The 27936-nt window shown below is 33.1% G+C and overlaps 4 protein-coding genes and 1 non-coding gene across 7 annotated transcripts; 3 read left to right on the forward strand and 2 right to left on the reverse strand.

Moving 5' to 3' along the window:
- The first annotated feature begins 2842 nt into the window (after nt 1-2842).
- On the forward strand, nt 2843-7813 carry LOC11416546 (wall-associated receptor kinase-like 14). Of its 2 annotated transcripts, XM_003611802.4 has the most exons (4): nt 2843-3097; nt 3392-4186; nt 6090-6164; nt 6266-7813. In XM_003611802.4, exons 2-4 carry the CDS (start codon nt 3451-3453, stop codon nt 7555-7557), a joined length of 2103 nt encoding a protein of 700 aa, XP_003611850.1. In that variant the 5' UTR covers nt 2843-3097; nt 3392-3450; the 3' UTR covers nt 7558-7813. The 2 variants fall into 2 exon arrangements, with proteins under 2 accessions (XP_003611850.1, XP_039690719.1); XM_039834785.1 differs by lacking the exon at nt 2843-3097 and having other exon boundaries at nt 3368-4186.
- Nucleotides 7814-8204: 391 nt separating this feature from the next.
- Nucleotides 8205-11086, reverse strand: LOC11416547 (thioredoxin-like protein HCF164, chloroplastic). 2 transcript variants are annotated; one of them, XM_003611804.4, is made up of 4 exons: nt 10805-11086; nt 10502-10720; nt 8924-9027; nt 8205-8795 (listed from the first exon to the last, which is right to left on the reverse strand). In XM_003611804.4, the coding sequence occupies exons 1-4, from the start codon at nt 11063-11065 to the stop codon at nt 8513-8515; spliced, it is 867 nt and encodes a 288-aa protein (XP_003611852.2). In that variant the 5' UTR covers nt 11066-11086; the 3' UTR covers nt 8205-8512. The 2 variants fall into 2 exon arrangements, with proteins under 2 accessions (XP_003611852.2, XP_003611851.2); XM_003611803.4 differs by having other exon boundaries at nt 10502-10726; nt 10805-11084.
- Nucleotides 11087-13781: 2695 nt separating this feature from the next.
- Nucleotides 13782-14487, reverse strand: LOC11415557 (uncharacterized). Its single transcript, XM_003611805.4, has one exon. It carries the CDS (start codon nt 14433-14435, stop codon nt 13950-13952), a length of 486 nt encoding a protein of 161 aa, XP_003611853.1. The 5' UTR covers nt 14436-14487; the 3' UTR covers nt 13782-13949.
- A 1089-nt stretch (nt 14488-15576) lies between these two features.
- Nucleotides 15577-19745, forward strand: LOC11413488 (NASP-related protein sim3). Its single transcript, XM_024784175.2, has 6 exons — nt 15577-16000; nt 16962-17218; nt 17915-18112; nt 18207-18297; nt 18492-18714; nt 18795-19745. Exons 1-6 carry the CDS (start codon nt 15723-15725, stop codon nt 19113-19115), a joined length of 1368 nt encoding a protein of 455 aa, XP_024639943.1. The 5' UTR covers nt 15577-15722; the 3' UTR covers nt 19116-19745.
- A 3653-nt stretch (nt 19746-23398) lies between these two features.
- Nucleotides 23399-23479, forward strand: LOC112422313 (small nucleolar RNA SNOR75). Its single transcript, XR_003012680.1, has one exon. It is a non-coding gene; the product is annotated as a small nucleolar RNA SNOR75 (small nucleolar RNA).
- The last annotated feature ends 4457 nt before the right edge of the window (nt 23480-27936 follow it).

Genomic DNA, 27936 nt, shown 5'->3' on the forward strand with positions numbered 1-27936 from the left:
ATTGTCTATAAATAAAAAAAACTTTGAATTCATTATGAATTAACATAATAAATAAAAAAATGTTTAAAATATAAAAGATATATTTTTACCAATACTATATTTACTCAATGACGTTTATTTTGTGTAACATGAATACAAATTTGTATCATCATATAAACGACTTGTTAAATATTTGAATAGGAAAAATAATTTAAGGAGGCTCAAATAATAACATAAATAATATCAAAGTAGTTTGGAAAATTAAAAACAATAATCATCTTTTATTTTAAAAAAAGACATAAATCATCACAAACTCAAACATTTCTACTCTCCATCAACGCAACTCATATTTGATTTCTAACTTTATTCATGTAACCTCCATCTTGCACTCTTCCTGGATTATATGAACTGATTTCTTCATTTATATTGTTTTCTTCGTCACGCTCAATCATATATTCAGAGATAACATCACATTTATTAAACTCTTCATCTTCAACTCCACACATTCGAATAAAGTTGTGGAGTGCTGTTGTTGTAACTATGATCTTTTGTTGTTTGATTAGTGAAAATGGTCGCATATCACATAAGATATGCCACCTTTTTTTTCCAAACTCCGATTGTTCTTCCAATTGTTCCACTTTGCTTTTTCTAAATTTTCAGATTTAGAAGAAATATTTTCTTTGGTAGTCATAGTTGCATTTATATATAGATAATAGACTAAGCGGATTAAAAAATAAAACATGCATGGAACAATCTAATTATTATACAATACAATAATATACATCTAATAGGTATCAACTATGAGCAATTGAAAAAAGAATGTTATAAAATAAATAGTTAAATTAACAAAACAATGAAAAGAAAGAACCTGATTGATTTTGGCAAGAGGGTATTCGCAAGGTGCCTCAGTGAAAAGAATTGTGGAGCTGCAGAATATATCTATAATATGTATATGTGTGTGTATATAATGAGAATAATTGGTTTTTTCTTTTCCAATTATACTCTACAACAAATTTTGTTATAAGAATACCATATTTTTAGTGTTGGTTAAAAAGATAAGAATTTATATTATATAATATTATATTTGTTACATTGCTGGTGTCATTGAAAAAGATATGTTTAGTTTTTTTAATAAGAAAAAGATATGCATAGTTTGTTACAATACAAATGTGTAAATTATATATAAGTATAATTTTTTTAGGCAACTACACTTGTACTTTTAATTAAAATCAAAATTTTATAAAAATAATTATACGCATTACACAACACTAACAAAAATTATACGCATTAGCATAACAAAAAAAAACAGAAAGAGGAACATAAAGTATTACTCTAAACGCTAACGTGTGTGTGTATTTCCGTGGTTGAAGAAAGGGAATAAAAATATTCGGTGTCATTCATTGACAGCGTGTGAATACAAATATTTGCGAGGTTGTGATGATCAAAAGATATTGAAATTAATATATAAGTGATAAAAAGATAATAAAATTCCTTAAAAAAATAGATAATAAACTTAATGGAACCTCATTAAAAAATTAAATGGACCGGTTAAAAAAAATAAAATAAAATAAAATGGAAGAAAAAAGCATATTGAAAAAATAAAACAAAAGGTTGCCGGCGGGAGTTGAAGAGAGGTGCTTGTGAAATAAATTGGGGAGAAATAGTTTTTTGAAGTAGCATTCAACAACTTTTGGTTAAAACTCATTCCATTCAATTTTATGCATTCTAAAAAAAGTACTTTTTTCGAAGGTACTTTATTGATATTGTGTTTGGCCTAGCTTCTCCTTAAAAACGTAGAAAAGTTGAAAAAAAACCGGATCAAATGGTACCTTATATTTGTAGCTTCGAACGGGCAATGCATCGTGTAAGTTGCAATTGCCAAATGCAATTTGAGATTCAAAGATATAAGGGTGTGTTTGTTTTAAGTTTATCAAATTTATTCATATGAATAACATTCCTTGAAATATCAAGATGAGAATTTTATTTTAAGGTATTTAAAAAAAATATGTTTGGTTAACTTTATAATATTCCTAGAAACCTTACAGATAGAGATTATAATAGATAACTAGATATAAATTTATTTCCATCTTCATGGGAACTTTATTCCCACAATTTTCTTTGGGAAATTTTTCTATTCCCAATAATATTTTATATCCGAAAATAAAATTTAGTAAACTTGTAACAAACATAAACATATATATATATTTCTATCATTTTATTCTCAGGAATCAACAAATATAACTTGAAATAAACACACCTTAATGGTGACAACTTATCACCATTTTCAACTGCTTCTTGTATTTATTCAAGAAATAAAATCTAATATTTCCTTGGTTATTTCTTATGAAATGAAACATCATTAAATGGAGAGTCAAATTTTATACATCTGGATAAATCCTATCCAAAACTGGTTAATCCGAAAAGAAAAGAAAAAAAGAAGACTATTTGAGTGGATTTTGTGAATGTAGGAGAGGAGAGATTTTCTTTTAAAAGGATTGTTATTTGAACAATTAATTTGGTAATAACTTATCTAACAATCATATTTTACGAAGAAAAAAGTGGTATTGACACGGAAATCATAGCAATAGAGAGATAAAGTAAAAAATAATGTGAGTATGAAAGATAAAGTTGTTGCAAAAGTTATCACTAAATAGATGTTCAGGGACATGAAAACAGATAGTAGTCAATTTCCCTTGGTCAAACATTGTATGATTTGCCTTTTGTTGACCATACATAAAGCGTTACATCCACTAACAAGTAATTTCCTATCAAGACAAGGGCTTTTAGTGCAAAAGAAAATTCATCCAGGCGCATATCCGCCATTACACACATAAAAATCAAATAAACATGTCGATGTACACGCATTTTCCATTCTAATTCTAAATAAATCAAAGTGTGAATGAGTCGAAGTTTCTCTCTACCCTACAAATACAAAATAATACTTGTTCATGTTACTTCTTCCCTCTATTGTTTTCATACCAAAATAATGAACTTTATGGTAACCTGACACAAGTCACAATTCATTTTCCATTTTCGTACTACTAGAAGTTGTGCTCAATTTACTTCTCCAACTGCTACATCAATATTAATTTCAACCTTAGCATAACAACATTTAAAGGTATACTTATATGCATATTTATGCCTACAGTTTTTCAAATTTTTGTTACCATCATTAAAGTCACTGATTATTTTTTCTTCCAGTATGAACAAACATTAATTAATATAGATGGCTACCCAACTAAATATTTCACAAGCTTTAACTTCTCATTTAATCCATCACCTGAAAAAATAAACATCACTTTGATTATATTTTTCTTATAGTATCTTATAAAGATCAAATTTTTGAGCTATTCAAGCTGAATCAAAAATACCATTGAATTGAACTAAACTTTATTTTTTATATTCTTTTCAGGGTAATGATCTTGATCAAAGATTACCAACTTCAAATTCTTCAATCATCATCTCAAAAAAATGTTTCTTCATCTTCATCACATGATAAAAAATTTCATCATGATCATAACAATCTTCTTATTGAGCAAAACAAGAGCACAGAACAACAGCAATAACACAACTTGTTTGAATCGTTGTGGAGATGAAACTCTTCAATATCCTTTTGGAATCTCTGAAGGTTGTGGAATCAAACTAAACTGTACCAACAACAAAGTCCAAATTGACGATTTTCTGATTCAAAACTTAACAAAAAACAGTATATTCATCTACCTTCCTGCAAAATGCAACCGTAGTATTGCATCTATTCGACCACTTTTCAATGATAATTTTGCTCCAACAAGAAACAATAGTTTTCTAGTTCAAGATTGTTCAGCTTCTTTAGGTGGATGTGTGATTCCAGCTTCAAGTTTTGGTGGAAATCAGATTGAAGTTGAAAGCTGTGATAGCAAAAGTAGTAATATTAGTTGTTTTACTCAAGAGTATCATGAAGGAGATGTTGATGTTTTGAGTTATGATGAATTGAATAAGACTAAGTGTAACTATTTGTTCTCAGCTATTGCTGTTGAACAGAACAAAGAAATTTCTTTGCAGTTTCAAGCTATTGAATTAGGTTGGTGGCTTCAAGGTTCTTGTGAATGTTCTAACAATGCTACTTGTTCAACGGTAAATTTGCAAGGAAATGGTACTGGATTTCGTTGTCAATGTGTTGATGGTTTCCGAGGAGATGGATTTGCTAGCGGCACTGGTTGCCGGAAAGGTCAGTTTAATTTTTTTACTAAATGCATGTTTAGTATCACGGTGACTTTGTCAGAATCACGGTAATTGCACAATGATTCCAACAAACCATCTATTATTGTTTTTAGGTATTTTATGTGTTTTTCAGAAATGGGATTTGTTTTATTATTATACTTTGATTCTTATTTCTAGAATAATTATAATGCTGCATAAAAATAATGAATTATGATGCTTTTTGACAAATTGGTTTGGTGCTTCTTTATTTTATGGCCATTCAAGTTGCTGCACTTCAATTCTGTGCTGTAGAAAAAGAAAGATTGCACTTTTGTTCGCCTGCTAAAAAATACTACATCTTAAAAAACTGAATTTAAAGATGCAAATTTAAAACTGTATTTCTTTTTCATTTAATTTTAAATTTTGATTTGGGATTGATCAAAAGGTTAGTTTGTGATTTGTTAAGGCTCCCCTTGTATGGAAATTTTGTTTCTTTGCTGGCAAACTAGGGACTTGTATCATATAGTCATGCAGTAGTGGGTTTTTATATTTTTTATAAGCAAATTCTTGGGAAAAAGAATTTGTTAGTAGCAATATCAAACTTTAAACAAATATAATACTCATTTGGTGTTTCAATTTTCAACCCATACCACTAGAGCTATTACTTTGAAAATGTAGTGGACCTCAATTGATAGACAAAGATCAGCAACTCTTATTTTCAGATGCATTTAATAAAGTTAGAGCATAAGCTAGCTAGCTGTCTTAGTGCATGTTTGAATCTGTGGTAAGTCTGACTAATCACGGTGAGTTATAGTAATTTTACAAAAGTTATGATTTAGAGTTTCAATAAAATTATAACGTGTCTATGATTTTATCAAACTCACGGTCATCTCAACCATTGAGATCATTTCATTGTAAATGTATTTTTTAATTGCGAAATTTTATCCCACAAATGTTCGACGCCAACTTTTCCTTTGTGGCAAGTAACAAACTAGTTTTTTTTTTTAGTCTTGTGGACCTTGAGGGTCCTATTAGGCTCCTTTATTTTTGAATTGATATATGGAAGTAAAGCAACTATTGATTGCTTGTTTTCCTCTTTAAATTCTATGCATACCACTTTTGATGCTTCTAGTATCATGGAAAAGAGGATGAGGATGTATGGTAAATGAATGTGTCATGTACTCATGTGTGTTCTTATCTTGTCTTGAATTAGTTTTTTTTGGTGTGCTATTTGTTTTGAATGGGAACCTATTAACAAAGAAAGAATCCTTCAAAAGTCAACATCAGTGGCTGCACATGTGTGGTAGCTAAGAATAAGATTGCCCTGAATTTTTTTAGTATTGATGGTGGTCAAAAGAGAGAGGTGGTGGTGATACATTAACAATAATAGGAATTAAGAGTTAGGAAATGACCTTATATAAATATTAATTAATGTGATTACTTCTAAACTTTAAGCATGAGGACATCACCGACAGAACAATTTTGTTACCTTTTCATACTTTGCTGACAGAGGAAATTGAGTCTCATTCGAGTTTCTCGATTAAACAAAATAAACATCTAACAAACATGCTAGTAGGAACTAAATGTCAAACATTTGCTGAGCTGTGCCACGTTAATTGCGGCAAATTTATAGCTTTGCATGAGTTTGAATATTATCTTTTTTTTTTATTTATTTAAAATGGTTTTTTATTAAATTTTCCAAGAAGAATATTTTATAAAAAAAATCTTAAAAAGTTAATCAAAACTAAACATGCATTTTGTGATCAATGATTTGTGTGAAGTTTGTTTTTGACTCAGTCAGCAAGTAACATTTTAGATACTGCACATTCAGGTCATCCAAATTGGTTGGTTGAGAATAGTATTTGTTTGTCTGTTCCTTTAGTAAATATTGAAATCTTTTTAACAATTTACCAATGGTTGCTTTGTCTCAGCTCCAAGTTGCAGTGCTTCAACAATAACATCCGGGGGATGTGGGAGTGCAACTAAAATCGGCGTTGTTGTCGGAGGTATAACCTTTACTTTCATTCCTCGTATCGATGTAAATAAATTTGATTATTGCTACATGAATAATTTTGATTAATGTTACATGATTGTTCACATTTAACAGCGGTTGTAGCCGGAGTTGTGATTGTGGCTGCTCTCATTCTTATATGGTACTGTGCCAGGCGCCGTTTTACTTGGTTGAGAAAACATACCAGAGTAAAGCGCCTACTACGTGAAGCTGCTGGAAACTCTATTGTGCCTCTCTACGCTTACAAAGACATAGAAAAAGCTACAAATTCTTTCTCTGATAAACATATGCTGGGAACCGGGGCTTTCGGTACAGTCTATGCTGGAAAACTTCACAATGATGAGTTTGTTGCAATAAAGAAGATAAGGCATAGAGACACCAATAGTGTAGATCAAGTCATGAATGAGATCAAGCTCCTTTCTTCGGTCAGTCACCCGAATTTGGTTCGCCTCCTAGGTTGCTGCATTGAGGAGGGAGAACAGATACTTGTTTATGAATATATGCCACATGGAACGCTTTCTCAACATTTGCAGAGAGAGAGGGGTAAAGGTCTTCCGTGGACAATACGACTCACCATTGCTTCTGAAACTGCTAATGCTATAGCTTATCTCCATTCTGCAATTCATCCTCCAATTTACCACAGAGACATAAAATCCAGCAATATACTCTTGGATTATAACTACAAATCTAAAGTAGCTGATTTTGGGCTTTCTAGGCTTGGCTTGATGGAGACATCACATATTTCAACTGCACCACAAGGGACTCCAGGTTATGTGGATCCTCAATACCACCAGAATTTCCATCTTTCTGATAAAAGTGATGTATACAGTTTTGGAGTGGTTTTGGTAGAGATAATAACTGCCATGAAAGTGGTTGATTTTGGCAGACCTCAGAGTGAGATTAATTTAGCTGCACTTGCTGTTGATAGGATTCGGAGAGGTTCTGTAGATGAGATTGTAGATCCCTTCCTTGAACCAAATAGAGATGCTTGGACTCTATATTCCATTCATAAGGTGGCTGAGCTTGCATTTAGATGCCTTGCTTTTCATAGTGACACGAGGCCTACTATGATGGAAGTGGCTGAGGAGCTGGAGTACATCAGACGCCGTGCATGGGCAACTATGGAGGAAGCCATATGCTTGGGTTCATCAGTTGGATCCGGAAGTTCATCGCCTCGCTATGGAAGTGAGAACTCAGTGAGTGGTATTAAGTTGAAGACAGTAGGTCAAGAGAGTGAGGGATTGATTGTTCCACCCAAAAATGATAACATATTGAAGTCTATGGAAATGGAGGTGATGGACAGCTCCCCTGTATCGGTGCATAATCCTTGGTCGAGTGGACCGAGCTCACCTTCAACGAACAGCTTGTTGGGAAACGTCGTTCGGTGACATAAGCCTCCAGCAATGTGAATAATACTAAAGCCATATATACAACAGTTTTATTTTCTCTCTCAACTGTCATTGATATAGATATTTTTATGTGTGATTAAGATTCTGGTTTACTAACATCTTCCAAAAGCTTATATGCAAAAATAATCAGCAGTAGATATACAAAATTTTCTATGCAGACAAGATGTAAACTATGAATAGTTATTATATATTAAGCGGACAATTTTCTATTAAGCAAGAATACCTTTGCTGCTTATTTCTTTTATTTTCCCTCTAAAATATACTCTATTAAGAGGACAATGTTTTGAAATAGCATGTTGTTAAAAGTTTCAGCTATGTTACTTCTGGAAGGTTATTTTAAAATTACTGAACCAGAAGACGTAGCCACATAGACCCCTAGAACTGGAAGATTATCCAAAGAAAAGTGCCTGTAGTAAACAGCAAAAGATAACTATTCGATTGAGACTTGCGTCTTTAAAATTAACACAACCAATCATTTTCTAAAGAATCGTGCACAACTCAATATGAAGTTTATAATGTGACGGAGGGAGTAATGCAAGTGTCTCAAATTTTCAAACATATCAGTATATGTCATTTAAATTTCATAGTCGTGGATGCTTAATTATAATCAGAGCAGCACAAGAATGTTGTATCTACAGCAACAATTTCTGATTGACCAAGAGTTTCGTGAATTTAGTATCGGAGGGTAAACAGATATACATGGTTTAAACACATCAGTACAGTGAGTAGAGTAGCGAACTTATAAGCGTTGAAGTGCCCAGAGATCGCACGAAAATAGACATTTGAGCTAACAATTGCCATTGATATCGGGTTTTAGATCCTAATCTATAACCGGCTTTTACAATGTTTTTAATTTGTCTGCTGAAATGTTGCTCATTGACAAATCTAACAATTCACTGTAAAACAGTATGAAGAGAGTACTGTATGTTGTTATCTAACCATGACTTCTTGGATCAACAACTTGATGCACCTTTCTTGCTTCAGCACTCGAATATTGACCTACAACACGTGCATGAGGCACCGATGTTTCACCACGAGCAAGCGCGTCTACATTTTCAAGCAAGTATTGTCTTGGAAGTCTACCTACTACGTTGCCCTCTTCATTCCCTTCTTTATCGAGGAAGGCAAAGTGTGGAATACCCTCCACACCGAACTCGTCAAGCTCTTGCTCCCATTTCGTGTTATCCACATTCAACATCACAAAGTTCACTTTATTCCTGTTTTAAGAAGTTAAATGTGGTTAAGATTGAGAATTAGTATACACCAAAAATCACAAACTATTTTTACAAAGTGTTGATATTTCCCTCAAATAACATCAACAAAAGTGAGAGATGAAAGTGATTACTTGTACTGCTGCTCAATTTTGTAGACATCAGGAGCTAATTCCCGACAAACCTCACACCAATCTGCATAAAACTCAACGACAGTAGGCTTCCCATTTGAAAGAGCCTGTAACAAGAAACATCCAAAACCAGAATACAAACACTATCAGAAAATATATAGCTGATAAAATGTAACAATAACAACCTCAAATTGTTCTTCAAAAAAAAAAACTCAAATTGTAAGGTATCAGGTTTTTGGCCTAAGCTCAGGTAATGTACTAAATAGGGGGTTTGGCTACATTTGCTGACGTGGCTAGTTTGTTAGAGGGGAATGCCAGTTATATGAAGGACCGGGATAGCAATAGAGGGGCATTCATTACTTCTCAGTTACGACCTTAGAGGATCTGGGCAGAGAAAGTCCTACCTCTGAAGGAGCAATGCTCTGTGGTTAGTTAGGAATCTACTTCCCAACTTCATTTTATCTTCTTCATCAATAATACAACCCCCCTTTCATCATTCCATGTATTATGACCCATTGTCATTATTATTATAGTCTGTCAAATTCTTGTCTTGCAACACAGATGAACTTAAAAAAACCAGGTGTGTAGATTAGAAACATATAATTGGATATAAGAAATTAACTTTAAAACCATTAGTTTTTCAATTTAAGATTGGAACTCTTTATTTTTTCCTTTTCAAAAGTGAATTACCACTATAAGGCCAATAAGTCACGCCTTCAAAGAAAGACCCTTTTTTCGGTGACAGAAACAGTTAGGTTTTATGCACAACCAACCCCAATTAAACGTATCTTTTGAATTGACTTATTTGAGCTTATAACTGTTGAGTATTGCTCATATATACAGCAATGAGGGACAAGGGGCGGAGAAGGAGCAAAGCTAGTGGAGCATTGTGAAACTCCCTCTGCTCCTGCCCTTGAGTTTGGCCCAAACGTGTGTTAGTCCCAATTGTTGTTCGCCTCTTGCAGTACGGTTCAGGTGTATTATTGTAAAGTGTAAACTGAACCAAAGTACTATATATATTTGTTATAACATTGTAAACCCTAATTTATGACAAAAATAAATGGAACTATAACTGTTCTATAGTCGCATAGGTAGGCATCATAGGCCAACAAAACTGTGTCTCATTGTCTTTCAATTTTTGTTTTTTCTTATACTTGTATATCGGTTGTTGTTCTAACAATAACATAAGCACTTTTAAGTCTATTTGAGAAAGCTTATCCATAAGTTGTCTTCAGCTCATTGATATAAGCGGCCTGTTTGGATTAGGTTATTTGAGCTTATCTACTAGCATAAGCACTAGTGCAATTGTGGGGGTGCTTATGGAAACAACTTATAATTATTTTCAGCTTATATCATTAAACTCTTGAGAACAGCTTACTAAAAAACTAATAGTCTATTTATATTGAAACAAATTTGACTTTATTTTATCGACTTGTACATAATGTATAAGCCCTTATATGATAAGCGTTTATGCTATAAGCTGATAATTAAACTGTTTATCCAAACAAGTTCAAGATCTTCATGACGAAAACAAGTTATAACTTATATGAAAATAGTGTTAAGTTAAGAGTGGGAGGGAACCTGTTCATAAGGCAATGCAACAGCAGAGAGATCCTTCAAAGAAACACCAAAATCCAATCTAGCAAATACGAAAAGTCCCAAAGCTGCTAAAGTAGAAACAATAGCGATTTTTCTATTGATATCTTTACTTGGCAATTGAGGAAGACTAGTTGAATCAACGGCTGAAGTTGTCGTCGGTTTACTGCTACTAGTGCTAGGCTCAACCACCACTTTTATTTCCTGAGGCTGATAAAAATCATTAATTAATTAAAAACGAAGTTAATCAATGAAACAAAATTAATAATAGTGGAAATGATTTTTTACCGGTGTTGTTGAGGTAGTGTTATCTTTTTCGTTATGGTTTGGGTCTGTTTGGGAAGCTAAGGTGAGGAATTTGATGTGGCGGTGACGAGGAGGATATAGGGTGAACTGTTGAGAAGGTTGAAGATGGAGGCATGGTTGGAATCTATGAAAACCGATTGGATTTAAAGATAGACGAGCCATGTCCACGGGGTGTTCAAAACAAATATCTTTGGTTGCTTGGTGAAGGAAGTAGCAGTAAGCAAGACATAACTTGCACTTCATTCCAACTGCCACCGCTAATAAGAAAAAACAGATATTTTCTTTCAAAAAAAATGGAAAAAGGATATATATTATCCATTTATTTAATTTAGGATGGATAAAAAGGAGTATTTAAATACAAGCAAAATTGACTTTTTAGATTCATTCATTTAAGTATGTTTTAAGTATATACACACTTTCTTTCACACAAAAAAGTACCGCCTCCGTTATTTAAACTCTTGAAATTTTAATTTTATATTCAATGTGGGTTTTTTTAACTCGTGTCTTAAAGGTACAAGTTAAGAAGTTAGAAAAATAATTAATCAATAAACGCACAAGTTAAAAAGATAAAATTGAAATGTTTTAAAATTAAGAATACATATTTTTTAAGATTTTATTTTTACTTTTGATTTCTTATCTTGTGTCTTAATGGCACAAGTTACCATTTTGGAGAAATGTTTGCGTCAGACATGTATGAGATACCTTGGCAAATATGTGTGAATGCATGTTAAAGAAATGAGGTGTGTTATTTGAACAACCATTTGATAGACAACTTATTTGACAACCATAAATTTACAAAGGAAAAGTAGGTTTTGGCACGAAAATCAAAGCAATAGAGAGATAAAGTAAAAACATATGTGAGTATGAGAGAGAAAGTTGTCACAAAAATTATTATAAAATGGTTGTACAAATATCATTTCTCTAAAGAAATTCCACAATTCGTATTTCTTAAACCACCCTTCCTTCTTCCTCCTCACAGAAGCTAGCTTGTCTTCTCACCTTAGCATCGAGTCTCCTCCTTTCGTCCCTCGCATCTCAACCACTGGTCCATGACTTCTTAACACATTGTGATTTTGTCGCTTAAAACAAATTTACTATTAGGATGTTGTTAAAAATGTCACTTAGATATCGTCATTGTGTTTCTCCAAATAGGTATGTAATTATTCTTACTTATATGTTGTTCAACATTTACTTTTTGCTACAATGTGAAACTTCTAATTTATACTTAACTAGACTTTCCACCCGGTAGATGTAGTAGACAAAAACAAATCTCAATGCATATCAAAGAGAATGAAATATGTGGTCCCAAATATATGCAGATGTTGGAATTCGAACCTCATACACCACACTTATTCACCTGAAAAATATTAATTTTTATCAATCGTATGTTACTTCATTCTTTTGTTAAAATTATATGTCAACGTTATATTATTGGTATGTTACTTCATCTTTTTTTTTTTGACAAAATGTTACTTCATTCTTTTGTAAAAATTATATGTTAATGTTATATTATGTACCAAAAAATAGCTCATTCTTAACCTCAACATGTAAAATGTTTTATTTAAATAATTTTCCTTTTATCGAATATTTGGCCTTTACCATAAATGATACCCTTTAACTGTTTGTTGAAATGTTTCTTCCACCTGTTTATATAGATTGCAAAATTCTGGTGCATTTTGTGGTAGATATTTAACAAAGAGAGTTCAGTTCTAATTTGGATGAAAAATGTAATATTAACAAAAAAAAATATTGCTATAATCTTTCAAAACCTTTATATTCCAATAGGGCGATTTGTTTTGTTGAAGAAATAGGGCGATTTTTTTTGAAGAAATAGGGGAAATAAAGCGATGCCGATTTGCTTTGTTCATGAAAATAGTAGATTAGGTGTGAGCATTAGGGTTTAAACAGTAAAATTATGCAATAGGGTTTAGGTTAAAATTAGGGCTTACGGGTTAACTTTAATATATAAGAAGATTAGGTGAGAGCATTAGGGTTGTTCATGAAAATAGGAGATTAGGTGTGAACATTAGGGTTAAAACAGTAAAATTATGCAATAGGGTTTAGGTTAAAATTAGGGCTTACGGGTTAACTTTAATATATAAGAAGATTAGGTGAGAGCATTAGGGTTGTTCATGAAAATAGGAGATTAGGTGTGAGCATTAGGGTTAAAACAGTAAAATTATGCAATAGGGTTTATGTTAAAATTAGGGCTTACATGTTAACTTTAATATATAAGAAGATTAGGTGAGAGCATTAAGGTTGTTCATGAAAATAGGAGATTAGGTGTGAGCATTAGGGTTAAAACAGTAAAATTATGCAATAGGGTTTAGGTTAAAATTAGGGTTTACATGTTAACTTTAATATATAAGAAGATTAGGTGTGAGCATTAGGGTTAAAACAGTAAAATTATGCAATAGGGTTTAGGTTAAAATTAGGGCTTACATGTTAACTTTAATATATAAGAAGACACACAAACAACTCGCACTTCCTCTAGCGAGAAATCGAACATTTGAAAGTCTTCTACTTTTTTTCGGTATTTTCAAATCTGGAATTGTAATTTACATGCATTTTTTGTGTTGTGAGTTGATAAAGATATTTATGATAAGATTTTTCTGTCTCAAGTTACCGGTTTATTTCCTGGTTGAGTCAAATCAACTTCTATTTCACTACCAAAAAAAAAAATAAATCAATTGCTATTTTTGATTAAAATTGTTTTTCTTTTATAAGAACATGTTTCTTCCCACCATTTCATCATGGGGGACTCCAACCATAAACTAGTAACCAAATTAGTGACAAAATGCAACTCCCATTAAAGTTGCTGTTATGGGGCTGTCCTAAACCAAGTTGATCAAAATGTATGTATTGTATTGTATTAGACGGAATTAGTCCATACATTCAAACAAGCCAATTGTTATAGCTCTAAGATAAGATGCATTCATATATCACATAATCACAAAGCCACAAAAATAAACACTAAAATGCATTGGTATGTAAAAACTAAACACAAAATGCAGGCACATTCTTACAATTACAGAGTTATTGCATGATCACTTTTCACACAAACATACAAAATTGAATTGAATTCTAATAATAATATTATTCATAAACAACACTATACTGTCACGAGTCATGACTTTGAACCTTCAGGTCCCAAAATACCATTCACCACCGCCGAAGCAACCAAAAGCCCAAAAACCTCTGCTCCCCCCACCACAATCGCCTGTGCCAAATTCCCAAGCCCCACCCCCGTCTCTATCTCCTTCTCCGCCTCCTCCAATCCTAGTTCCGCCTTCTCAAGTCCTTTCTCCGCCGTCTCCAATCCTTTCTCCGCCGATTCAAATCCTTCCTTCACAATCTCCTCGGCCTTTTCCTCCGCTTTCTTCAGACTCTTTCGTATCCCAAACAGAGGAATATCCTGCGCCATAGACACCGATTCCCTTGCCGTTAAAGCAGTAGACGCCGTGAGGAGAAACAGCATCTCCCTTCGTCCGGATGATGGAGACGCTGTTACGGAGTTTGTAGCTTTCGCTTTGCATGAAAATGTCGTCGCGTTGGAAACGATGACACGTTGAAAGGAGAGAGTTGGGAACGACGAGATTGCATACCCAACCATTTCTTCACGACACTCTGATCCTCTTCGTTTGTGGCTACTGATTCTTCATTCTTTTACAAACTTTAACGAAGTTTTGTAATTACCTAGATACCCTTCCTTTATCAACCGTTATAAAACCTACACGTGTATAAAATAATCCAAAAAAATGTCCGGGTTTTTAAATGGATCCTTGCATTGGATTTGGGTTTCTAAATCCGACTGTTTTAAGAATAATCATCCATTTCTCTCTAAAATTGTAAGGGTCAAGCATTTACCTCTTGAAATTTGCAATAAAAGTCATTTTGTTAATTTGTGGTAAGTGATATAAATCAAGAATTATTTTAATTTGTTAGCACTTTCTTTGTTTTAGGTATTCCATTTATGTTTTATGCACTTTTGATTATAACGACTAGTTGTTTTGATTTTATCGATAAGATGATTTTCATTTACTAAAATATTTTTATTAGCAATGAAATAGTTAAGTGAATTAAAATACAACAAGAAAAAAAAGTTGTATTGATATTGTCTTTTAATAACAAAAGTTAGCACTTTAGTTTTCTTCTTTCTATAATTTGAACTTTGAACGGTTAACTACTTTAACTTTTTTAACGCCCTAGCTAAAATCAATTAAGCTACCCAGTTATGTCAATTGTATTCATATTCTAAAAGAACAAATAATTTAAGACTTATAAATATTGCTAAATGGGCAATGGTTTGAATATACAAAAAATGTTGGTTGGATTGGAGCAATGTTCCATTTGATAGCGAGGGTGATGATTACAAGCACTCTACCACTTAAGTTAGTGAAAGAGCGAAAAGTGAGAGGTTAATAGTAGAAATGTGTATACATTGCGTTGAAGTGAGAATGAGTAATATAGTGTTGGAGTAACTATTGAGAAGTAATTGGGAGTTGTTACGAACAACATTCTTGAAAAAGATCAATCGTGAGGATGCGATGGATTGAACATTTAGACAATATAAATACTTATTAAAAAACGAATGGAGCAAGTGATATAATAATTAAATAACTAAATTAATAAAGTGGGATATGCGATAAATCAATGTAATTAAAAAAGATATTTTTTCCTAATTCACTGATTTCATGGTAAAAAGCTCCACCTTTGCAATTTCAGAGAGCGGTAGTTTTTTTCCTTAATTTCATTTTCATTTTTCACATTTTGCGCCACAAAGAAAACCTTAAAACCCCAAAACCCAAACCCTCGTAACTCGTCGTTGAACAAATTGAACCAAAATCTCAACTTTCCCTCTTCTCATTTCTCTCTCTCACGAAATTCTCCCAAAATCACCATGGTTGAAGAAACTCCAACCGCATCTGAGACTTCGGTCACAATGCCTCAACCAACCGAACCTGTCACTGTCGTCGACGGAACCCTAAACCTCGACAAAAACGGAACAACCGTCAACGCCTCTGTGGAATCCGCCGCTACTTCTGCTCCGGCGTCCAGCACCGAAGGTCAGAAGTCTCTGGACTTGGCTAATGAACTGATGGAAAAGGGAAACAAGGCTATGAAAGAGAATGATTTTGGCGAAGCAGCTGATAACTATAGCCGCGCTCTTGAGATCAGGTTCTATTCGTGGAGCTACTTCTCTTTGATTCGTTTTTCCGTAATTTCATTGTAGATTATTCTATTGATTTTGATTGTTTAATTGTTCTTATGCGTTGAATTTGATCTTTAGGTTAAATGATTGGGAATTCAGTTGGAAAAAATCTCAGTATGCATGTTCTCAGTGTTTTATGGATTAGTCACACTCTAACGAGTTTGAACCCAGTTTCATTCACAATTAAGCTGTGACAATGTTACCTTTAAAATATGAAAGCATCGGAACCCTCGTCAAAACAAAACTTAAGGCCTGTTTGGATTGTTTGGGAGACTGTTCATAGGCTGTTTTCAGCTTTTTTCATAAGCTCTTCTAGATAACTAATAGCTATGCGAAAAAATTTAACTTATAGAATTTAGAAATAGATTTTACATTAGTGCTTATAATGATAAGTGATTATGTTATAAGATGCAAATTAAGTTGTTTATCCAGACAGGTCTATCCACTACAGTAAGATGTTATCGTCTTGTTTTGGCTAATTCCGTGCTAGGAATGGTTGAAGTTTACCTGCTTAATTGCTTGATTATAGACATTTTATTTTCAAAAGGAGCATGCAATTATTTAGTGCAGGTTGTCAAATTATGCATTTTCATATATTCAAGAATATTAATTGATGAAATGAAATCGTATTATATTTTTTTAATATCTGAAATTTGAAATAGGTCAGGGGATATTATGGACGGCATTTGATGTCAAGTACTCAACTAAGCTTAGTTATCATAGCAATATTGGGAAACTCTTTGGTTGATATAAAGTATGATGTAGTTTTTGAATCCCACGAGCAGAGATTTCATTTTTGTCAAACCAACCCGATGCGCTTATAGGACCCATGTACAAGTCAATTATATGTCCACACAAGAACGTTTGAATGTTTTCTAAGCTTCGTTTTCTTCACTCACAGAGTTCTGATTGAGTTTTAATCAACAGAGTTGCCCATTATGGTGAACTTGCTCCCGAGTGTGTCCACACATACTACAAATATGGCTGTGCACTGTTATACAAGGCTCAGGAGGAAGCCGATCCTCTGGGTGCTGTTCCCAAGAAGCAGGAGGGGTCTCCACATGGCTCTGACAAAGATGAACCTGTGAAGGGTGCTGTGAATGCTGAATCCTCCACTGCATCTTTTGCAAGCAATGTTGAGCAGGACGTGACTTCAAATAACCAGGAGTCAGAAGTGGATAATGGTCAGTGCGTTGCTTCTGCTGTTTTTTGCTTCCTTCACTAAAATGAGAACATTTTACGAAATTTGGCTTGCAAAAACATGTATGATATTAATCTGGGTTTGCTGTTTGCGTTATAGTGCCTTCTACTCATCATGTCAAATAATAGAAAGTGTTTTATGGCAATGTTTTTAATGAAAGGGAAACTATGTCATGTTCCTTATTGTCTATTTATGTGGAATTGAGTTACCTTGAGTTATCAACTGTTTACTCAAGACATAGGATAGGACAACAAAGTGTTCTATATTTTCTGTGCCCTAATCAGGGAACTTTTTCCTTCTCTTTGATACGTGTGCATGACTGGCACTTATTGTGGGGTTTAAAATGACTCGAGTCTGTGACGTGTGCTGCGGACTATGTCCGTGGGGTACAAAAGGCCCATGGTTAAAGCATTTTACGTATGAAGCTTGTGACGCTACCTCCTGAATTGATGTTAAAAGAAAACCACCTCCTGAATTGTTGGGAGTAGACACTTTGTTTCACAATGTCAACTATAGTAATCATATTTGCGATAGCTAGCAAAGATCATTGTTGTATTGTAAATGTAGTGCATTATTTCTTTCACTTTTCTTGGTAAAGTTATAGCTTCATAATCACCTAAGTTGTAGTTTGCTGAGAAAACAATTTCTCATTGTTGTGTTCTTTTGAAATGTGAAACAGTGTCCGGTAAGAACGACCAGGAAGATGATGAGGATAGTGATACTGAAGAGTTGGCAGAAGGTGATGAAGACGAGTCTGACCTGGATTTGGCATGGAAAATGCTTGATGTTGCTAGAGCCATTGTTGAAAAGCAATCTGTCCATACTATGGAACAAGTTGATATACTATCAACATTGGCAGATGTTGCTCTGGAAAGAGGTATTTTCACCATCTTACATTTATTTTAAATTTAGCCAATTCTCTCTACCCCTGTTCTAAAAGTTGAATTGTTTCTGGGATCTGTTTTTTCCAGAGGATTTTGAAACATCTCTCTCTGACTACCAGAAGGCTCTATCCATCCTAGAACAGCTGGTTGAACCAGATGATAGAAACATTGCTGACATGTATCCTTGTCATGATTATTATTTTGATGTGATATTACTTATGTTTAGACTTTAGCATGTTTAAATGTTAATAAAAAATTAAACAACATACAGAGTGGCATATAATTGCTTAGTTCACTTATTAATAATTTCTCCAATTTAAGATGATCAATTGTGCTCTTCCATTGCTAGACTGCCTTAACTTCTGAAATAAGAAATTTCCGTATATGCTTGTGTTTGGAGGTTAGTTCAAAACCTGAGGAAGCCGTTGCTTATTTGGAGAAGGCTACATCTGTTTGTAAGGCACGCATAGATCGTCTCACAAATGAAGTGAAGAGTTTTTCAGAGTCGACATCTTCCGAGACTAATAACTCAATTGCGGATAAACAAGCAGAAATTGAAATTCTCGCAGGTCTCTCAAGTGAACTGGAAAAGAAGGTAAATTTTGTTTTAAAAAAATTAAGATGCTTATTTGTCTTATGTTATTTTGATATAACGTGGAATGTATGGAATTGCAGCTTGAAGATCTACAGCAGTTAATTGCAAACCCAAAATCAATTCTCGCTGAGATTCTAGCATCTGCCAAGGCAGGCAGTGGAAAAGAACCATCTCTAGCAAGAGTGAGCTCCTCGCAGTTGGCTACGGAGAACAGCAGTGGAAGTTTTGACTCTCCAACCATTTCAACCGCTCACACCAATGGATCTGCTGGAGTCACACATCTTGGTGTGGTAGGGAGAGGAGTTAAGCGATCATCAAATACTAGCACGACAGAAGCAAGCATTTCAAAAAAACCAGCATTGGAAACAACTGAAGAGAAAGGTGATGGTGGCAACGCATGATTTATACTGGTCTCAGTTCTTTTGTATGGAGTGATGAGTTTCGCACTCTTTGAATTATGGATGGGACAAATTCTTGCAAATTCCATGGTTGACTGTTTTCAGGAAAGTGTTATGCCATATTTTTCATCACTGTAGCTAAGGTTATCTCGTCACAAGTATCAAATGACTTAAATGTATTTCCTAGAAAAACCATGAGAATTTTTATGGATTTAATCACTGTCCGTTAGTATTATATGCATGTTCCTTTAAGGTTTGGCGCTGAATTAGGTTGAATTTATTATGTAATGATGACTAGATGATTAGGAATGAGTTGGGATCCTCTATTTAAAAATTCAAATTAAGTTTGCGGAAGATAAGAAGACCACGTGTCAGGCTTAATAAAATAGTACTAATAAATTATTCAACTACTATGGAGTGGGTGCAAAATCCAATCTATAAAATTGAGAACCAAAAAACTATGTAAGGCGTTATTATCTTCAGTAGCGAGCCGTCCCTGCGGGTAAGAGACAAATTATAAACAGAATAACAAGAAAATGTTGATGTTATCAAAGTGCTAGAAATCATAGGAATATAATATTTACCCCTTAACTATAAAATCAAGATAGTTAGATCGTATTGCTACGAGTGAAACAACATCAACAATACTCAATTCTGAATTGAGGGGTTGCAAAAAAAAAATGTGTTATAGGTTGGAATGTGCTACCTGTGGGAAATATACATGGGGAGGATGTGGTAAACACTTGACCACCCTCTACAGAAGTATTGATGAAGGAATGCACTGTATGTGCCGCTCCTGGCCTGGCGTTGTTATACCCTCACAGCAACGCACAGCCACAACCACTGACCAACCATCAACATCCAATAACTCTCATGGTACAATTTCTTTAATTTGGTCTTTTTCTTAATCTTTTGGTTATGTATTGTAACAGTTGTGCACCGACTTTGCCGGTAATTAGTCACTACCTGAGACAAAATTTTACTCGGATCAATGAAACATCGGTGTTTAATTTGATCTTTTGGTTAGGTCTAATTTTACTAGGATCAACGAAACCTTGGTGTTTAGTCTTATCTTTTCTAAAAGATTAAAAAATTATATGTTTAAACATTAATTATGATATTGCTTTTTGCAGATAATACAAATTCTCAAAGTTCTTGAATCGATGATGACCCGCAGCCAGCAGTAATTTGCTTTTGATGAACATGCAGAGGGAAAGCATTGATATTGTCGAGTTCCATTATGTGTATGTTTGGATTGACGATGAGATTGACAAAATCATAATGCCACCGTAGTTTTGTGAGATTACAAAATGTAGTTTTTAGCAAAATCATTGTGGCTCAACTTATATTCACTCAATCTCACCTTTAATCAAAACGTACACTTCACTGTAATGTTATAACAAAGTGTCTACTCCAGAAAAGATATAAATAATAATGTAATGTAGGATTGGTGATCATGTTACAGTGACCAACATTAACCTGCATTCTTTTCTATCTTTGAGTCTATTTTTTGTATTTTTTTGTGAGCAAATCTTTGAGTCTATTAATAAAAAATAAATTCCTCTGTTCCTTGATTTGTGTTCCAATGCTTCATTGTTATCTGTTCCCTTCTTTAACCCATACTTTCGTAAATTGTCTGATAGGGAGTGAAGTACCAAGTCAAAATCAGTACACCTGATAAGAGAAATTTCTTAACCAAGTCACTCTCAAGTAATTAGTGTAATCTGTTGATCCAATTGAAATTTGAAAGAATTTGAAACCTTTCATCTGAACTTTAGTGCTATTGTGGTAACTATCTTGTTGCCAGGCTTTTGATAATTTGTCTTGAGTATGAAAACAGCCCCAATCATTAGGAAGCCTAAAAATGGAAAGTTGCTTATAAATATGACCGGAAGAAGTATTAAAAAAAGTAAAAAAATAGATGTATTAATTGGCTGTGTTTTTTAATAGTTTATCATTAACTTTGTATCTTACAATGATCTAGTGTGATTTTGGTTCCACTTTTATAAGGATCAAAATTGATTTTGGAGTAGTAGAATTAATTCTGACAACTTTGGTTGTTTTTGAGTAGAATTGATTTTCTAATTGATTTTCATACATAAATTTATAATCCAACTCACTTTTATATAAATGTATACGAATATAAATATAAATTATTTTACTTTCAATCCACTTTTAACCCTAATTAGTTTTACAAAATCAATTTATTCAAAATCAATTGTTGTAACCACATAACCAAACATAATCAACCATAAATTTTAAGGAAGTATTACATAATAGGCATCTAGAAAGTACAAACACAAATATGAACAATAGATTTCACACTAAAACATGCCACTTTTAAAGGACAAGAAACTTAGATAACCCATATTTTACCTAGATCCATCACATAACAATTAACATACTTTAATTAATTTTATTTTGACACACAATGTCAAGAAATCAAACATTATGTTTTATATACATTTCATAGAGGCAAATAATGTCTACCTACTTGATGTAGCACCTTAATTTTGTTCGGACAAATAAAAAAATAGCAAAAATAAGTGAAAATTTTATTACATTTACAATTATTATTTATCTCCTCGTAAAATCTAAAAGTCCAAAAATACTTCATTTTAATCCTTCATTTGTATCAATATTCTTTAATTACGAAAATTACAAAAGTGATAAATTCATAAAAATTGAAAATTACAATTTATTTATTCTTTAAAAAAAAAAACATTGATCGCAGCATACTCCATCGGATCCTCTATGTTCAACAGGGCCGGTCCTAGGCATAGGCCACGAGTGCGACGGCCTAGGGCCCATGCGCATAGGGGCCCTAAATTTTTTTAAGGGGGTGTATATAGCAAAGCTAAGGAAAAAGTGGGGTGCATATAGTAACTCGTACCAGCCGGCCTAAATCTGAATCATTTTCTCGGCCCATTAGGAATAAAACAGAAAGGAAAAAGAAACGTGGAAAGACCCAATAAAGAGGAAAATAATGGAAAGGACCCAACTAACGCACAAACAAAAACTTCTTTTGAGCAATTAGAAAGACATATGAAAAAAGAAACTTAAAAAGAAAAACCAAAAGGTTCCAAAATCAGTCATTCTCTCCAGGTGAATTGTTTTAGGTTTATTTTTTTTCTTTCTTATTCCAATTCTATTTGATAATATTGTTTCAATTCTCTAGTTGCTTCAAGTGTTGAATTCTAATTATATATTTTTTTTATTCCAATTCTCTTTGATAATCATTGTTTCAATTATCTAATTGCTTCAGGTGTTGAATTTTAAAATTCTAATTGAATGATTTCTGTTTTTTCCAATTGAATTTTTATTTTTCCATATAGCATGATTTGTACACCAAAAAGCATATAGCATGATTTATTCAAAATCAAGAGTTCACGTACTGTACATAAAACACAGTACACGTTGAACTTGAATATCAATTTTTGATATTTTTTTTTAATTAATTGTTTGTACCCATAATTTTTTTTTGATTAAAGTATCATTTCGTACGTAGTAAATCCTTAATGATATGATATCAATAAAATAATCAACTAAATTGAAGATGAAAGGTTAATGAACAACAATGGGATTTCATTTCCTCCTTATAAAGATTTTTAATTGGTTATGCAGAGAAAATTGCTTTTGTGTAAATTGATTTTGTAAATGAATTTCAACTAAAAGTGAGTCGAAAGTAAAATGACTTGTATTTGGATAAATTCATGTAAAAGTGAATTGAATTATAAATTTATGTGTACAAATCAATTATAGAATCAAAAGCTACAAATCCTAACTTCAAGTAGAATCAATTATAGAGACGAACTGATTCTACTCGAAAGTAACTAAATATGTCAGAATCAATTCTACACCTCCGTGGCTTATCTAGAAGTGGAGAACCAAACTTACACTAACCATATAAAAAGGTGCCGGGGGTGTGAAAATGAAATACTGAGATAGGAGTAACAACTGCCTGAAAGATTTTCTTCTTACACCAATTGGAAAATAAAAACCCAATTTTAGCGGGTTAAGGCCCATTCAAATCACCAAATATTGCAGAAACCCTAAAGCCGTAACGGAACACATGCTCTATAAAACCGAATCATATCTTTGGATCACCAACACCAAGTAGCATAACATAGCCACCGTTTATGTTTTTTTCTTTTCTTTCTGAAACCTTAGTTTTTTAGCTTCTTTACTTTCGATTTGTTTAATATGTAACATGTCTATGTTTCTGTTTTGTTAATTTTCTCGAAATTTTTATTTTTATGAAGGAAAATGGTTTAAATCGTGGTTTTTCTCAGTGATGATGAATAATTGATGACGAGTCCGATCCATTCATAATCATGACGACATATCGAGGCATTTGTCTGAGAGGTTTCTACTTTTTTCTTGAAATCCTTCATTGATTTTACTTGTGAAATTTTTAATAGAATTTCAATATTTTTTGGTTGTTAAAAGGCATGACATAGTGATGATAATTTGTGAACCTTTCCATATGATTCTTTACAGGATTAAAATATCCTCCTACTCATTCTGAATGTCATTGCCTAAATATTTATTGTTCTATATAAGTTTTGATTTTATATTTTTCCTATATTTATGTGTTGGTGGCTATGATGATAATGATATTATCATTTTATTGAGTTTTCAATGATTGTCTTTCAAGCACTTTTGAGCCACCGTCTTTCTTTCTTCAAGGTCTAGTTAATTTTATTTCATTCATTTCAAGCACTTTTTTTTCTTCTTCTTTTCACTCTCTCTCAAAAAAAAAAGTTTCGTATTATAATTTTTTTTCTTCATAATTATAGTTTATTGAATAGCCGATGTATTTTATTAGGGGACATTATTATTTGAATACCAAATATTCGTAATTAAAAAAAAATTATCTTGATTTTTATCTGTGAGTAATTATTTTTATATTAAGCTTAAGTGTAAGTGTTTAATCTAGGTCAGTCGCTCCCTTTTCTGTTTTAAAGTTAAATGAAGTACCAATTTCTTTCTCGCAATGGATTCTTACCATTACGAGTCATATAAGGATCACATCATTTGGTTTTAAAACAAGAAATGGCGCCGCTCTTGTGAGTTGTGAGGGGATGACGGGAATTTTAAGCATTACCACATAAATATTGTGGAAATAAAGAACAAAATGCATTTGATCATGGACAATGTGATATAAGCAGTGGAGTAAAGAGTTAGTATTATATGCTTGATATTCAAAATTCACATGCACTTTTTTATTTTTTGTATTATTGTCCAACTTTTGTTAAACCACTTTTTTTTTTTCTTTTCTTATTTGATGAAAACTATAGAGAGGGAAAAACGAAGAGAGAGAATAAAAACACAATATGTGAGTATGAGAGAATTTTTTTTTTTTTTAATTCAATTGTATTTACTATGTAGTGTGCTTTTTTCTAACAATCACGTGCTGCAAACCCAAACCCATCTCCAATGGGCTTTTCGTGTACATTAATATTTGGGAAATGGCAATAAAGCTCGTGGTTGATTCAAAATGACAAAACTTGTGTTTGACTCCGGTCATGTCATGTTGATAATTAATCATGTGTAAAAGTTAAAATCAAATTCGGATAGGAGGCAAGAGCTAAACAAATGGATACAATTGAAAAATAAAGGTTTTCATTCATCCATGGATAAGTTGCTAATTAAGCTTGACAAATATTACCCTTTCCCTTTTCATTTTTATATTTTTTATCGGTGGAAGTGTAATTCCTTTTTCCTGTAGCAACCATCCATCCACTCAAGTCCTGTTTCCATACGTCCAAGAGATGAATATAAATAATGTTGGTTTTAATCATCTAGGTAATCAAGTGAGAAAGTGGGATCACTTTTTCCTGATGTCTACAACTCTTCAAACACAATGTGGTCATTTGTATTCATTTGATTAAGATTGGATGGTCTATTTCTAAGCGCAATACAAGATTATTAATAACCTGAGCGAATTCAATTTCAATTAACAGTTGCATGAGAATTTTTCATCCTTAATTTGATTGCAAATGACAATCGTGAGGCTCATACAAGATTCAAAATTCACAAACAATATATTGTTCCAAAAAAAAAAACATCGTTAATATGGATTAGTGTTTTCTATTTCGTCTATTTCTGAATACTTGTCGTTTTTGAAAAATAATTTTTGTTTCAAATTATTTAATGCTTTCAAGTTTCAGTGCAATATTGATTATTGGCTTGGCAATAATACTGATATTATAGAAAGTAATATAAAATTTCATCAAAAATAACAAATTTACTTGATTTTATTGGTATGTGTAATAGAGGGAGAAAAGTAACCTAGAACGAAAATTCTTTAGAAAAAAGAGCCAATTAAAAGACAATAATATGTTGTTTGATTAAGGCTAAAATATGGTTTTAATCACTACAAATATTTCTTGTTTTGATTTTAGTCCTTACAAAAAAATAAAATTGTAGGGACATTTTTTAAAAACAAATAAAGGAATTGACCAATAAAGGAACCACCAAATTCAATGTCAACACATAAAACAAAGTCAAATGACCACAAAAATAAAATCAAAACACCTATGACCCGTTACTAAATCCCCTCCAAAATTGGAATGAGCTAGCAGAGGTGGAGAAAGACCTATATGAAGAAAAAAAAACTATCAACATCATCTTCACAACAAAAAAATCACCACTACAAAAAGATTCCCAACCAAAAACCGACAACCACCACCTTGTGCTACCAATGCCAGCAACCACCAATATCATGTCGAAACAACCCAACAACCATCTTCTTGACTGATAAAGGTTACACAATGCAACCAAGGGTGTGCACAAGGTGACACACACACACTACACAGCCATCCCACCCAAAACCACAAACAATAAAGGCATCGTATATAACTAGTGATGATTAGCATACACTATGAGTGGTTTAGAACAAGCAACCCCATCTCCTAAAAACCATAAAAAATAAGAATCAAGACTACTAATAATTTCTAGCCGCAATCGAATGACTCTACCTCACACCCAAGTACAATTTCGAAGCCACAACAAATGCCTATTCACCTGCCGCTTCACCAAATCTCTAGATTTCACCAACACATCAACTCATATTTGCTAGTGCGGAAAAGATGAAAACATAACCCTAAACCGAAAACACCCAGTTGCCGCCGTTGAGAGGCGGCACCACCGTGAGGAAACCCAAACCTTGTTTTATACTTGAAACACCAATAGAGAAATGTTGTCGAGCGACCCCAATGAGGTTTGAAGGTGATGCCGAGGTGGATCTCGTTACACCACCACAAGTTGGGGCTACAACGGAAAGAACGAGTTTGGATTAAGAGGGGACGACGAATATGAGTTTAGAGAGAAGGAAGATAGTTGTTTTTTAGAGAAAGAAAATGAACACACTTTTAATATTTTGTCCATGAAACATCGTACAAGACACAAAGTTGTTCAATACCTTAAGAGTATGTTTGGATAAGGGGATTGAGAAATTTTTAAGAATTTAGAATTCTATATAATTCAATTAAATTTCCATCATTTGTAAATATTTTTGTTTGAACGAATAAATAAAAAATTTCATTGCCATCATTTCTGGGTAACTTCTATAATTTTTTTTTATACCAAATTTGGAAATTGAAAATAGTGGTCAATTACCAAATTTTAAAAAGTTACGGAGTCAAATTATAATTTTTGAAAAAAAGGCGTCAATTTGCAATTTTTGAAAATTTATGGGGGTCAATTTGAAAATTGTGGAAAATGTGAGGACCAAAATGCAAAATTTCAAAAAAATTATATTAATGAAGGAATTTGAATTTCTTAGCTTTTTGGTGTCATTTGAAATTCTCTAAATTTAACTTAAATTAAATTCTTTATAAACTTCATCATTTTAAAAATTCTTCAAATCACTAGAGCTGTCAAAACGGGCGGCCCGGCCGGGCCAAGGGCTTTTAAGGGCCGGGCTAAAAAGCCCGGTTTGAATATGGGCTGCAAAAAATGAGCCCGAGCCCGGCCCTATAGGGCTCCCGGGCTAACGGGCCGGCCCTGACCCGTATTTTTTTCTTCCCTTTTCCATTCTTTTAAGTACGGAACATACATAAATATGCCGGGCTAACGGGTCAGCCCGGGCCCGTATCAGTCTCTCACACACACAGACCACAAAAAAAAAAAAAAACAGTTGTATTTTTTGCGGGCTTCCGGGCAGCCCGGAGCCCGGACGGGCTAGCCCTAACGGGCCAAGGGCTTTTACGGGCCGGGCTAAAAAGCCCTCTTCAATTTCGGGCTCCAATTATTCGGCCCAAGCCCTACATTTTATTCGGGCTTTCGGGCCGGCCCTTACGGCCCGGCCCATTTTGACAGCTCTACAAATCACCATCTAACAATATAATTTATTTATTTTTTTTTAATTCCCTTAAAACGTTACATTACCTCAAAACCTTCATCAATCTTAACATACTCTAAATGTTTCATACTTACCTTTTAAGAGCACAAACATCGGTGGTGACATTGCTTACGTGTGTCATCTTGTGTCAGTATAGATACCGCTATTTAACAAGGTGGTAGTAGCATTGGTTGGAACCGTATCCATACCATTTTGCTTTTGAGTTTTTATTATTATTTTATTAATAATTAGTTTTTGCCTATTTAATTTGGAAGACATGTTTTTGAAATATGACATAAAATTATTAGAAAATATAAGATTAGTGGGAGTGTTAGCCAAAGACTTCATTCTTGTCACATTCAGCTCTTTAATTATGAATTTTTTCATTGGTTTCATACGCTACTCCTCAGTCTCTCAATTCTCAATTTCCAGCTTCTCTTTGTTTATTTGGTCGTGCATGAAATGAAATTTCCTCTC

Source organism: Medicago truncatula, chromosome 5 (assembly GCF_003473485.1).
Source record: "Medicago truncatula cultivar Jemalong A17 chromosome 5, MtrunA17r5.0-ANR, whole genome shotgun sequence".
Classification (NCBI taxonomy): Eukaryota; Viridiplantae; Streptophyta; class Magnoliopsida; order Fabales; family Fabaceae; genus Medicago; species Medicago truncatula.